Source organism: Colias eurytheme, chromosome 4 (assembly GCF_061535395.1).
Source record: "Colias eurytheme isolate Ceu_HAF_F1 chromosome 4, ilColEury1 Martin Lab GWU primary, whole genome shotgun sequence".
Lineage (NCBI taxonomy): Eukaryota > Metazoa > Arthropoda > Insecta > Lepidoptera > Pieridae > Colias > Colias eurytheme.
Genome location: NC_142983.1, coordinates 3,054,694 through 3,068,349, shown reverse-complemented (window position 1 = coordinate 3,068,349; position 13,656 = coordinate 3,054,694). Strand labels below are relative to the sequence as shown.

Here is a 13,656-nt window from a genome sequence, read left to right as displayed (position 1 = left end):
GATAATTTATTAAGTAATTCCATTGCAACCTCATAAGAAATAAGTAAAATATTCCAATATTTTCTTCTGTTTTGTTCAGTTTCCAAGAGTGAAAAAGTGGGATATGATTAGTAGGGATAGTATAAAGGCTGGTTTACATTGATCCATTTACTGGCACCAGGATAAAAAAAAACTAGCTTTCTATGTTTCGGTGAGCGCCACATGCACATCTCGCAGCCCGTGCCAGTGGCATAAGATCCGACAGTGTACATTGTACATTGTACACTGTACAACAATCGACACATTCAAACGCTTTTTAAAAAGTCATCTCATCGAGAGCAATTGTAAACAGGAAGAGTGAAAATGAAATTTAAAATGACCAAATTACACCACCAAAAATATGTTCTCGTCTAGTAATATAAAATCTGCAACTCATATATCACACATAAACATTTTTTGGAAGTGTTTCCACTCTTCTTTTCTGTGTTACACTTTATAACGATGCAAAGTTACCGGAATAAAGTAAAAATTACTATGACTACTGGGCGAGTGCAAACTACGCAATCCAGTGCCCGTGCCAGTGCAACGTCAGAATCCAGTGATTATTCTACGTTCACTAGCTTTATCCACCTGTTGTATCTTTGTAAATCAGCCTGAAATCATGTTACTGTATAGGCGTGATATATTTTAAATTTTTCTTAAGTTTATTTTACATAATTTTATTCATATATATTTTTTGGAATCTTTTAAAATTTTCTATATTTAAGTTTTTTTCATATTTTTCATTAATATAGGTGAATCCTAAACTCGTCGATGTACCTAAGTGATATATTTTCGTAAAAATTAATTTATATTTGATAATATACCTAGGAATTAAATATCCAAAATATAATCATATGTAATAAAATATATAATAAGTAAAATAATATCATTGTTTTACATAATATTAAATACGAGTATAATGCGAAACAATGGACACAACGGGACAGAAGCAACCAAATATAATGTAGTAGTATCTAATAACAATGGGAGATATCTGAAAAGAAATGTACAGACCACCGTGAGAACTTACCCCATGTATTAGCTATAAGTAGGACGATAATATTTCATACTTGTATATATATAGTAAAAGTTTGAGCAGTATTTGAAAATCAGTTATAGATTATAATACCTAATAAAAGTCCCGATAGGGCATCAACTCAAAGCACCAGTAGATAGGATATTCATGAAATGGGTGATTCCAATGAAAAATGTACAGATGATCATAATAAAAACCCCATTTATTAATTAAGATACGTAAGGTATAGTTTATATTCGATCATTTTTAACTATTTCTTTTTTTTAAGTTTCGAATTTTGATTTCGCTTCGTGATATATTTATTTAATTCGTTATAATTATTATCCTAATGATTATATATTATTGATTAGTTTTAACGTTGAGTAACTTATTACTTATTTATTTGTGTAAACTCAAAGGTAAATGTTGAGTTTGATGAGTTTTAAAAATATATATTTTAAAGCGATTATATATTTTTTGGACGTATTCAAGAAGCTATAACGGTAGACGTAAACAGTTAACAATTTGACGCAGCATATTATGCATTTATATTAATAAAACCGTGGGAGAGGACACTAATAAAAAAATGTATAGTTCATCTTAATTCTACCCCACCTTTACTGAATAAGTTAAATATAAATTAAGGCATAAATTATATTTTTTATAAAACAAAAAAATCACAAAAAAATACATCAAATTCATACTTTAAAGGCTTTTTCAAATAGAACGCGTCCTTAGCGCGCATCAAAGCGACAACCCGACGCCGCGCTATAACGCCGAAATGTATTGTATTACGTGGTAACATACCGTCAATTTGATTGCTAGCTATAGCGTTGTGTACTGCTAGCGCTGGACGTCGGTTTGACGGTATATTACTGTCACCCTATGACACATCTCAGATTCATAGCGCGGTGTCAGATTAGCGTTCTGACGTGCCCTTATGTATGCGTTCTATTTGACAAATCTATAAAACATCCGTTAGTCAGTTTCAACCATTACAATATCATATATTATTAAGGTTGGGAATATACGTCAGATTTTTTCATCCAAATCCATGGCACAAGTGCCTTTAACAGTATGATCCTACAATCTGGTCAATCTATCGGATAAAAAATGTAATGTATATTCTCAGCTTTAATAAAAAAAATCATCAAATTATCATTATTTGTTTACCTACTTGACAGTCGACGGGTACAAAAAAGGCTAATAGAAATAATTAAAATATAAAGACAAATGTTATATTCCACTAAGATAGGCATATGTTATACTAATGATAAGTAGTCATAAATACATTTTGTTTAGTCTAAAGACTGTATTTATTGTTATAACGAACGCGAAACCACGGCAACAGTACTAGATGTTAAATTATAAGTAAAATATAGGTATAAAAATTTAGGTATAAATATAGATAGGCTAGTTATCTTAAAATGAAATTCTAATAAAAATGGAAGATTACAATCGGTCGCATTGCATTAATAAGCACAAAATTTGAGTCAACGCCGACAAAGAGGGAAATTTAAAAATCGTTCTTATTTTTTATATGATGTAATTTTATTCATGTTACTGTATAGGCGTGAAATATATTTTAAAATTTTCTTCTTATTATTAGAAAGTTTATTTTACATAATTTTATTCATAGCTTTTTTTGGGATCTTAAAATTTTCTATATTTTTTTTCATATTTTTAATTAATTTAGGTGATCCATAAACTCGTCGATGTACCTAAGTGATACCTATATTTTCGTAAAAATTAATTTATATTTGATAATATACCTAGGAATTAAATGTCTAAAATATAATCATATGTAATAAAATATATAATAAGTAAATAAGTAAAATAATATCATTGTTTTACATAATATTAAATACGAGTATAATGCGAAACAATGGACACAACGGGACAGAAGCATCCAAATATAATGTAGTAGTATAAAAATGGGAGATATCTGAAAAGAAATGTACAGACCACCGTGAGAACTTACCCCATGTATTAGCTATAAGTAGGACGATAATATTTCATACTTGTATATTATATAGTAAAAGATTGAGCAGCATTTGAAAGTCAGTTGTAGATTATAATAATAATAAGAGTCCCGATAGGGCATCAACTCAAAGCACCATTAGATAGGATATTCATGAAATGGGTGATTCCAATGGGAGGATTCAAACGCCGACAAAGAGGGAAATTTAAAAATCGTTCTTATTTTATATATCATGTAATTTTATTCAGTTAATATTTTTACTCTGTCTTTGATTTTTTTATTATATTTTAGATTATTCTCCGTATTGGGGCGGATTAGAATACAATCCCCAATCCCACGTCAGGAAAAAAAGGGTGTCGTAAGAGGCGACTAATCCTGACAAGGGGGGTTACCGTGACTTCTTAAAGCGGTACTTTTTCCAGCATGGGCGGGAGAAAGAGACAGCGCTAGGTAATCTAGCGCCATCACTTTCCTTTGTGGAATGAGTACTGCTTGCTGTAAGATTTCCCTGTAACCCCTTGAGAGTTTCCATGACATGTTTTGCTATTGCATCTGCAGGCTTTTTTATCTTGCTAGACAAAGATACTACTAAGTCATCTTTGTCTTGCAACAAAGTCGCGTGAAATAGCACCGTGTCGTGGCTAACCCTCATCTGGTGGTAGATCTTTTTAGTTCCCCTGGCTAGCTACCACCCTCTTGATGAAGGAATTGTTCCGAGTTAAATCAAGAGAGCCAGTGTTTTTTTTTAATTTTCGTTACAGTTAAGTCTCTCGGTTAAATTCTATTCTGATGTTGAACGAATGTTTGGTTAAATTTTTTTAGATGTCTTTTTATGGTATTCTTTAAATTAAAACACATAATAATAATTTATTGCGCTTATAAATTATTGTTATGTTATGTTGATAATATTTTTAATTTTTGTCAGATTTCGTTCATTGAATAAAAATTTCTAAACACCGATAGAAATTTTTATTGTTCTTTTTATTTTATATTCCATTTTTTTCAAATATCTCTTCAGTTCTCATAAGTTAATGTAAAATTCGTTTCAATTTATATTTTTTCAAACTTTCATATTACGTAAGTTGTTATATTTTTTCTTCTGTTTGATTCTCCTTGTGTTTTATAATTTCCACATCAGAGATCATGTTCATTGACAGACGAGCCTCACGTTAGCCTGCCGGCGGGTTAACACTTGATTAAAAAATACAAATTTAATTTATTTTTGATCAATCTAAATGCAAGCTTCTTACAACAAATTTAACATTATTAATTATTTACACCTTTTTTAAACCTACGTTATTTTTATTTTTCTATTATACAATATTTGCCGCTATAATATTGTATAATAGGTTAGTGTTTATTTGTTTCCCCCTCTTTGTTTCCATTATTTTGATTAAAACAAAATTCAAGTTAATTTCTATTATCAAAACGATCCCCATTACTTTCACTTTTCAATATAACCCAGCATATGTCTTCCTTAGTATGTAACAGATATAACACAGGATAATATTATGTATATAGATATTAGTTGGAGGCTTAAACATATGACGGTCTTTAATGTATTTTTGAAAGGGGGGGAGGGAATTGTTGGGCGATATGGCGAATTTTCTAAAAGGGTATAACATCTACAAAAAATACATTACCACCGCAGGAATGTCGTATGTTTAAGGACTTATCTATTGTACATAAAACTGAGGAATGCAGTCTATAAATTTGTAAGTAGGTTGTCAAAAGTAAAGCCGTGATAATATATAGCATGCATATCGAATCTTCTATGTAATAGGCTATCATTGCCTATCCTTTCACAGCCAAATGTATCACATTCGTAGTGTGACGTCTTCTCTCTATCTTCTATACGTTGTTTATGTTGCTTCGTTCGCTTTCTCCTTCTCTCTTCAAAGTATTTGTTCTAATCTCATTGCTGTTACTTTTACTTTTATCAATTAATGTTTAAATGTGTTCCTATTCAAAGTGTTGGTTCATTTGTTATTGGTATGATTTTATGTATATCATTTGTTTTGTAATTTATTAGCTTCGATCATAAAATGTAGGAAACTATTGAATAGAATGTCCGCCAGGAATATATTGAATGGTAGACCGTTATTGGTAGATTTAATTCGCTCTACCAACAACGGCGTTGATAGCAGACGGATCGCGTATAACCAACTTAAGAGAAAAGGCAATGAAAATACTATTTTCAGGTTTGTAGTTATTAAGAGAAGGACTTGAAAGATAGATGAAAGATATTGTATGAGTAAACATCCCAGGGAAGACCCATTTTCTGGTCAGACTAATAAAAGACACAATTCATTCAGAAATTTGTCCTAAATTGTTTAGTTTAATAATTATTTCTTTTAATATTCATACCATCATGTTGTTTTATTTGTAATTCATTATTCAGCATTATTATTATCTTGCATTCTCTCGACTCTAGTCTCTATAAAGTCTTTTGATTTATGCTTTAGGATAAACTCTCCTTTCTCTTCTTTCCTGTCTAAATTCTTCTCTATCTAGAAGTAGGACTACTCTTTAAATATTATAATAACTAGTGTTAAGAGTTAAGGATTTCATTGTACATATAAAGAAAAAAGCTGAAAATTCTAGTCATTACCAGTAGCCTGTAAATATCTATATAAGATTTTAGGATAAGACTATACGTACAGTACTAATTAGATTAAGAACTGTCTGTTTAACATTTTATCATTCGTTTCACCGTAATTTTTTTAAATCTGTTTATTCATACATCAAAATTTTGTCTATTTGGTTTATGGATTAATTATTTATTTATTTATAATTTCGTTGATATATATTAATTTTCATTATTCACCGTTTGCAAAATGCTTTCGTGGTTTACATCATTTATTTTAAAATCACTGTCATATCTAAATCAGTAAGGTAATATTTTGTAAGTTTAAAAATAAGTACTAAAACAGTTTTCGGAAGATAACTCAGAGTCACCTAGTTCCTAGACACGAACGATGAAAATAGTAATCATAATTTATAATAATAAACAATAATTATAATTGTGAACAAAGATGAAAGTACAATTTTAGGATAAATAATTATCGGTGTGTGTTATACTGTCTGTTTATTCATACAAAATTTATTATACTTCATCATTTAATTAATTTTATTTTGTTTAATCTATCAGTAAATCAAATTCTGCTTCGCAAGTCGCCTGATACATTATGAAAAGATTTGATAGATTATTTTATTTGAATGACGGTTGTAACACCTTAGAAAGTTTAGCGGCGATTTGAATTTCCATTTTGTTTCATTCTATTATCATTTCCTTATTAAACCAATGGCAATTTCCGCGAAACACCTTCAAAATCAACATGACAGAAAATACACACCTGTTTGTTAAAATATTTTATTTGTTAATGCTTATTTATTTCATTACTTTTAAAACAAATAAAACCTACATTCAATTCAAATTCTTCATTATGTTTATTATTATTTCTCTACAATTAACTATGAAGTATGGCACACAATACATCTCTTTATTCTTTATCTTTAGTTTAAAATTGTTACTGTTTATTTTATTCGACTTAATTTTCTCTAAAATCAATCTGAAGCTATGCTTACAATACAATCACTTCCATTTATTTTTCCTTCGTTTTTTAAATAGGTATAATATACTTTTGTAAACAATTTTTATTTAAATTTTAAATAAAATCGGCAAATAAAACTTTATGCGGTCTTTAAAATGTATGTGCTTATAAGCTTAATAAATAAGACATCTATAATAATAGTAACAAAAACCAAAATACCTCTAGTTATACACAACAGCGACGAAAATACAAATAATATTTATTTTCATTGTTATTTATTTCAATTTGTCGATTGAATTTATAATTATTTTAGTAACCGTTGTATTATTTTATATGTTTTTTTTAATATGTTTTTCAAAACACCTTTCTTGCAAACTACTTTTCTGAGCATAGTTTATATCCAAATCAAAAGTTAATTAATTATTTAAAATTTTTATTTTTCTATTATTTCGATTTTGTTCATACATAAAATCCTGACATATATTATGTATAAGTAGCACTTATAAAGGTATATTTTTCTAATGAATATTATGTAAGTTTTAGAAATAAGGACCTGTACATTAAAAACACGATGGAAGTTACCAAAGACTTTTAATTTGCGAGGGTTGATCGAGAAAAAAGTATGACTCTTATATCGTGATATTTTGTTTTGTGGTTACAATAATATTTGATCCTCGTTCAATATATTTTATCGTTCCATTTAATAATTAACATTTTTAAGATATTGTTAAGTAATCCTGTATATTTGCTTTGTACGTACCTAATCAATTAATCCTATTTATAATTTTGCATAGGTTTCGCATGAAAACGAAGGGTTATTGGGACATTTTATGTGTTTAATCCTAAAATTAAGTATTCCTTAATATTTTATACGATAAGGGCTGTACTTTTTGTAAGGAGTCATCTTTCATCCCTCGTTTTATAGTAGTCATTACGTTCTGTAGAAGTTTTTTTAGCGTGTAAGGTCTAAATTATAGTTAGTTATTACATTATTATAAATATTTATTCCAAAATTAATATTATATAACTTCTTCCCTGTCTATGTATTATTTTATTGTTATTATTTAGTTGTTCTTTGTTTATATTATCCTGAGATGACCACCAATTATTGCTCTGTATTCAACTTTTCAAAATAATAGTCTCATTAGAATAATTTGTAATTCTCTTCTGTATGGTCTAAGAGTCCGTGGGAGATCGTCCTTCACCGATCTGATAACCAGATGAGACGTATTTTTTATTAAATATTTTTTATAAACTTTTATCGATTTTATTTCATCACCTTAATACTTTTGATAACCAAATTAAATTTATTTGACTGATAGTTTTTGTTACACAGAATATGCCTAGGTATGCTTGCCTACTCATTTCAGTACATCATAACAAGCAACAGGTAAGTCAAAATAGGTGAAAAAAAAGCATACCCAGGCATATTTTGTGTATCAAAAAATATCAGTCAAATAAACATTTGGTTATCAAATGTATGAAAGTGATAAAAAAAGTCGATAAAAGTTGATTTAATTAAAAATAGCCATGACCACTTTTCGATAGGCAAGCAATTATATAGGCATATTTTTAAAAAATTTTTTAGTTTATAAAAAATATTTAATAAAAAATACGTCTCATCTGGTTATCAGATCGGTGAAGGACGATCTCCCACGGGCTCTCCTACTAATATATATTTATACTATATATCTATATATGTACTATATATTTCTTGGGCGATGTGTGTGTTTTTGCGAGGGTGGGAATATGGCGTGATTGTGGGATATGCTTAAACAAACAACGCACAGTTATTTACTTGCTTAAATTGTATAATTAGTTAATAATCTAATAGGATACTTTAAATAAGGTTTAGTATGTAAGTCTTCATTATTTTTTGTTATGAAATTTTCTCATTGTTAAATATATTGATTTTTACTTATTTTATTTTTACTAATTTATTGATGGTTTTGAAATGGAAGTATAATATGGGCAAGGATTCGTTGGAAAATAAAATTTTGAAAAACTAACCATTTGCAAAATTTTATTTAAATCTTTGAATATATTATATATTTGCATTTTCTCAGATTATTTATTAAATTACAACTTTTCTTATTTTCTAAGATCGTGGAAAATCCTCTGTGGTAATTAAATTATTATTTTTTATTCTACTATAATAATTATATAATTTTATTAAATGGAAGCGTAAAAAGTTTGTATATTATGAGGTTGCAATGATATTATGTACTATCTTTTTGAAATAAAGTATTCTTATCTGTGTATATTGTTGTTTTTATTTCATTTCACCTGATTATAATTAATTCCTAACCGGTTAAAATATAATTCGTCATTATGTTGATTGAACCGAATATTATTGAATTTCAGCTAAAGTAAATATTTACTATACTACAATTTTTTGTTTCTTTTACAATGTCTATTGAGAAACATACATTTTAAAATATGTTTTGTTAATATTCTTTCATAAAATAAGTTAATATCTTTGGAAGATTTATTACTTATTTATTAAGTTTTCTTACCATGTGTAATATTATAGAAGTGAAAAGAAAAATGCCTTTAATTTTCACTGGGATTTTATTTCATATGAACTTGAAAAACGTCACGTTATTAAATACAATGAGACTTTAATACGGTCTTTATCAAATTATTTATATGCAATTGATTATACATTTGTTACACTTTTAGTTCTTAAGAACATAACGATATATTTTCTATACATTTCGTTTGAACATATTAGGTTTTACAAGGTTATAGTGAGTAGGCGGTAGGCTGTTGAATTGGCAAGAATACCACTCACAATAATAACAATCTATTAGTTACAATCCTGATCGAATTGATTTGTAAAACAACTAGTATTATCGACATTTAGATTGAATACAATATCACTTTCAATATTATTTAACTAAATAACAACTAAACACAAATGCATGTTCTACGTTCACAAATGTGTTGAACAAGTTTCTAAAACGACACTGTTAAATATTACGCGCATACATTTAAAGGAATATCAATCATGAACAATTTAAATTGAAATTACATTAATAACAACAATTAAATCGAAACAAAATCACTCCATAAGGTAATTTCCAGATATTTACGTTTGTAAAGAGATATCTTCAATTAGATAACTTTTACAATTGTTTAATACCTTTATGGCCGTTGTTATAATGTTTTACGTCAATATTTTTATATGAAATGGTCATTACCAAGACATTTCTTGAGAGCAAACAGAGATCACATTTCAATTACATATCTTACACTCGAGCGTTTGTACTCTTCAGCGTTCGTATTCGTAATATAAATATATTATGTTAAATTCAGTAAAACTGAAATGTATTACGAGTACCTACGTATATTGTACGGTTTAATTTGCACAAAAAAGTTTTATCTTTACTCAATAAATAACTGCTTCAACTACACAAATGTTTTTGTTTTTAAAATATAATGTCCAAAATATCCTACAACTAATATCACATGAAAAGTTGTAATCGTATGATCGCATTGTTTCTTTGACGCAATAATTTCCAATCAATTAACGCAAAAAACACATATTTTCCACCGTTACGTTTGCACTAATTAATTATCCTTAAACACTTACAAGGTCACCAGTCACAAGTCTCATAGTGTCCAATTAATCAGCATCACTACAGACAATTAAAGCTCTGCCTGACGACCTGCAATCAGTGTTACAAAATAGTAACGTCTCATGTATGCATCGCATGACGTCATCCGTATTGACGTATACGAGCACGCAATCAGAATAATGCCAAACTGTGCTACCTGCCTGCTATCGACGAGCCATTACTTAGCAAAACATCAGGTAACAATATCATAACAAAATCTCCACACGTCACACCATCGATATTTGCAATATCGATCCTTGTGAGCTCCTTTCCGACGATCGCCCAGCATGCTCGGCGCATCTTGGACGCGATAGCCCTAGACGGAAGGCCCGCCTCTGCTGTGGAGGGTCAAACGTCCATTAACTATCAGTTCACGCCGACCGGTAAACACTTGCACTGTTTGATCTTTTGCAGACGCTTCCGTTTGTACGGCGGGTTCTGTCCTGGGCACCGGAGCGTGACAGTGATCCAGGTAAACTTTTTCGGTTTACAAAACGAGCACGACTTGAATGCGGGCGGAGGACGCTCGTCGTTCTCCTCTCGACGTCGCGGGCTTTTCGGAATATAAAACGAATTACACTGGCCGTAACAGAAATTGTTCAACACTGTCGCTTGTAAACAACCGGGTTCACGAATCTTTTGTATCAACTGTTCCGTTTTGCACCAATCCTCTTTGAGATACTTTTTTTTCGTAACGATCAGCGCGTTTTTTGAGGACTTTAAAATATTTCGAAACGCAGCTCCTTTAGGTATATCCGTGGTGTCCTCTTGTTCGGGCATAGATACGACCATAGTTTCGGAGCTGCCTTCGCCGAGTTCGTTCCGCTGAACGTAAGCGGTCGACCCGGCGGCTTCCTCGGTTCGTCGTCGAGCGGCAAGCATTTTCTCGACTTGCTCGGTGTCGATGATGTCCAGAATCGAGTCGGTCGGTGTGAAGGGCCGCTTACTGCCGACGCCGGCGCTCACGCCGCAAGCGGCTAACAGAGCCGCTGCAACGAGCCAGATGCACGACTTGGAAACCGTCTCCATCTGTGAAGCGAATGGCGAATATAAATGGGTCATTGTCAAATTTTGCGCAGGTAAATTTGTCCCTCAAAAGTTTTTTACTTTTATACCATTAAAAAGTTAACTGTCACTCAAAACTTACAGCAAATACAAACTTAATCGCATTACTAATAATATATTAATAAAATAAAGGCCTATTTTTTATTTTTTATTTTATTTTTTAAAGTAACATTGTGGTTTTTTCTGGTAACAGAAGGGTTTTCCATACAAATTTGACCTGTCCCAAGTAGCACTTCGTTACAGAAAATATAAAATAACTACAATTTCCAATATACCAACCCACATCAATTAAAATATTACTATAAACAGAGTATTGTAAATATTTCTAAGAGTAGATTTTAAAACCGATCAGTGCTAAAATTTATTTTATAAAAATTTTTTTAACTTTGTCCCACGTAGTGTTTAGAATCGTGTGCTCTACTATGTTACTAAATAAATAATTACTCAAAATAGAGGTGGCGCTGTTTTTGACTTTCTATTAGCTTGAGCAAGGTTTCTGCAGCCATTGTGGTCGTTCGTTAGGTCGGGGGGAGGGGTACATTGAATTTCAGTCGACCGCATGGCGTTGAACGTGCCGCGTGTTTTTATTCCGCATCAACATTGTTACCTCCCTATTGACGTAAGTAAAACCGTTTTTTCTATTATTTTACGTTCAATTTGTTGTTTAAGGGGTAATTATGCTCAATTTGAAATAAAAAAATAACTAAATGCATTATTCTATGATTTATGTCTTTTAGAATGTAAAATTTACAACTCTGTTATCATTATTCTGTTACTAAGCTTATGGTAACAGAGTTGAGTAAGCATGTATTCTTTAACTTTTGTTTGAAATTTTATATTTGTAATATTTTTTTTTCTTAATAATCGGTTTCCTAAAGTAATTTTGAGTTGTAATATGTAAATAAATCATATATAATTAAATGTAACCTTGAAGATATTGTTACAGGATATTCTGCCGTTATTAACGCCCTTAAAATGCTTCTCACGCTAGCTGAGCAGCAAGCAAGTTAAGAGAAACATATCGCAGTTATTTACAGATTATATAAAATTTAAGTAACAATTACAAACAGTAAACAAGAGATACGAGACGTATTAAAAACAATGCAACAGAGAAAAACGAAAAAAATAAGGACGGCAATGCAGTAAAACCAGTAAATGCTATTAAAAAACGCCATGAAAAAGTTAAGAATCGGAAGGAAAAGTATGCTATTGATAAAATATTTGACAAGAAGGCCGTTAAATTCTCTAGGCAGGAAATACAAATTATACAAGAGTGTCTTGCTGTGGATCAAAGTTTCATATGAAAAAAATCAGCCCACATGTAAGAAAAATGTTTTAAAAACCAAAATAAATATTTTCGAACGTGACAACATATCAAGAGTATGCAATTTATTCACTTATAGTACAAAAAGAACAACTAAGTTACTGTGTTACAACTCTGTTACTTTCGTGTCCCGAAGATTAAAGAACATATTTACGAAATTTAGGAAAAGCTATTCAATATAATACTGCTATATTACAATAGGTTAATTTGCCAGTTAATGAAGCGGTTATATGTTGTAATTAGCTGTTAATTTATAGATATTTCATGGATTTGTGTAGAATTTAAGGTTTGTTATTATTCATAAAGTAACAGAGTTGACTAAAACTTTAAATGAATTACTGTAAAACTTTAAAAAAGCTTGTACTTCTAATGGTGATTATAAGATATAAGACTGTAATTAATATAAAAGCCAAAATATGTGCAACTGGCTTATTTAATTTTATGATAAAAGGTAAAGTATAATGATAACAGAGTTGTATTTTTTCACCACCCTGACGCACTAAATCTGAAATAAATCTTAAATTATTAGCTAAACATCGCGGCCAACTTAAATTAACCCTACTTCAGTTGTTTTAACAGGCACAGGCATAAAGAAAAGTTCAATTTTAAAATATTTTCTTTTTCACATTTTTGAAATCTGCAGTTACGTTTACCTGCGCAAAATTTGACAATGACCCAAATATGGTCATGTAATTTTAAAACCTGTATAAGCGACAGGAAGTCGTAGGCTTAACTTACGTTGTATCGAGAGATGAGAGGCAACATGTCGTAGGCAGTGCGTCGGTGTATTTGTCCGCGATTGGGAGCGCAGCGTGCGTGTGCGCAGGACCGGCCGTTGGAGCGGTAATGAGCGCCCCTCAATGGACCACTGCTCAATGAACGAGATGACTCACACGCCGCTCCGCTCCTTCATCATAGAGCCGTTACAATCGCCTTCATTCACAGATGCGACACTGCACACGTGTTTAGACTTACGGTTACCTGCTTACGAGCATAGACAATACACTAAGCCTTTTATTGTGTGGTATGGAGATAACAATTTGTTTATAAACATTTGATAACAATCAGTACACGTT

The 13,656-nt window shown here is 30.5% G+C and overlaps 1 protein-coding gene across 1 annotated transcript; it reads right to left on the bottom strand.

Moving 5' to 3' along the window:
• Positions 1-9,786: 9,786 nt before the first annotated feature.
• LOC149908816 (gremlin-2-like) lies at positions 9,787-13,433 on the bottom strand. Its single transcript, XM_090101574.1, has 2 exons — positions 13,319-13,433; positions 9,787-11,220 (listed from the first exon to the last, which is right to left on the bottom strand). Exons 1-2 carry the CDS (start codon positions 13,343-13,345, stop codon positions 10,558-10,560), a joined length of 690 nt encoding a protein of 229 aa, XP_089957700.1. The 5' UTR covers positions 13,346-13,433; the 3' UTR covers positions 9,787-10,557.
• Positions 13,434-13,656: the final 223 nt, after the last annotated feature.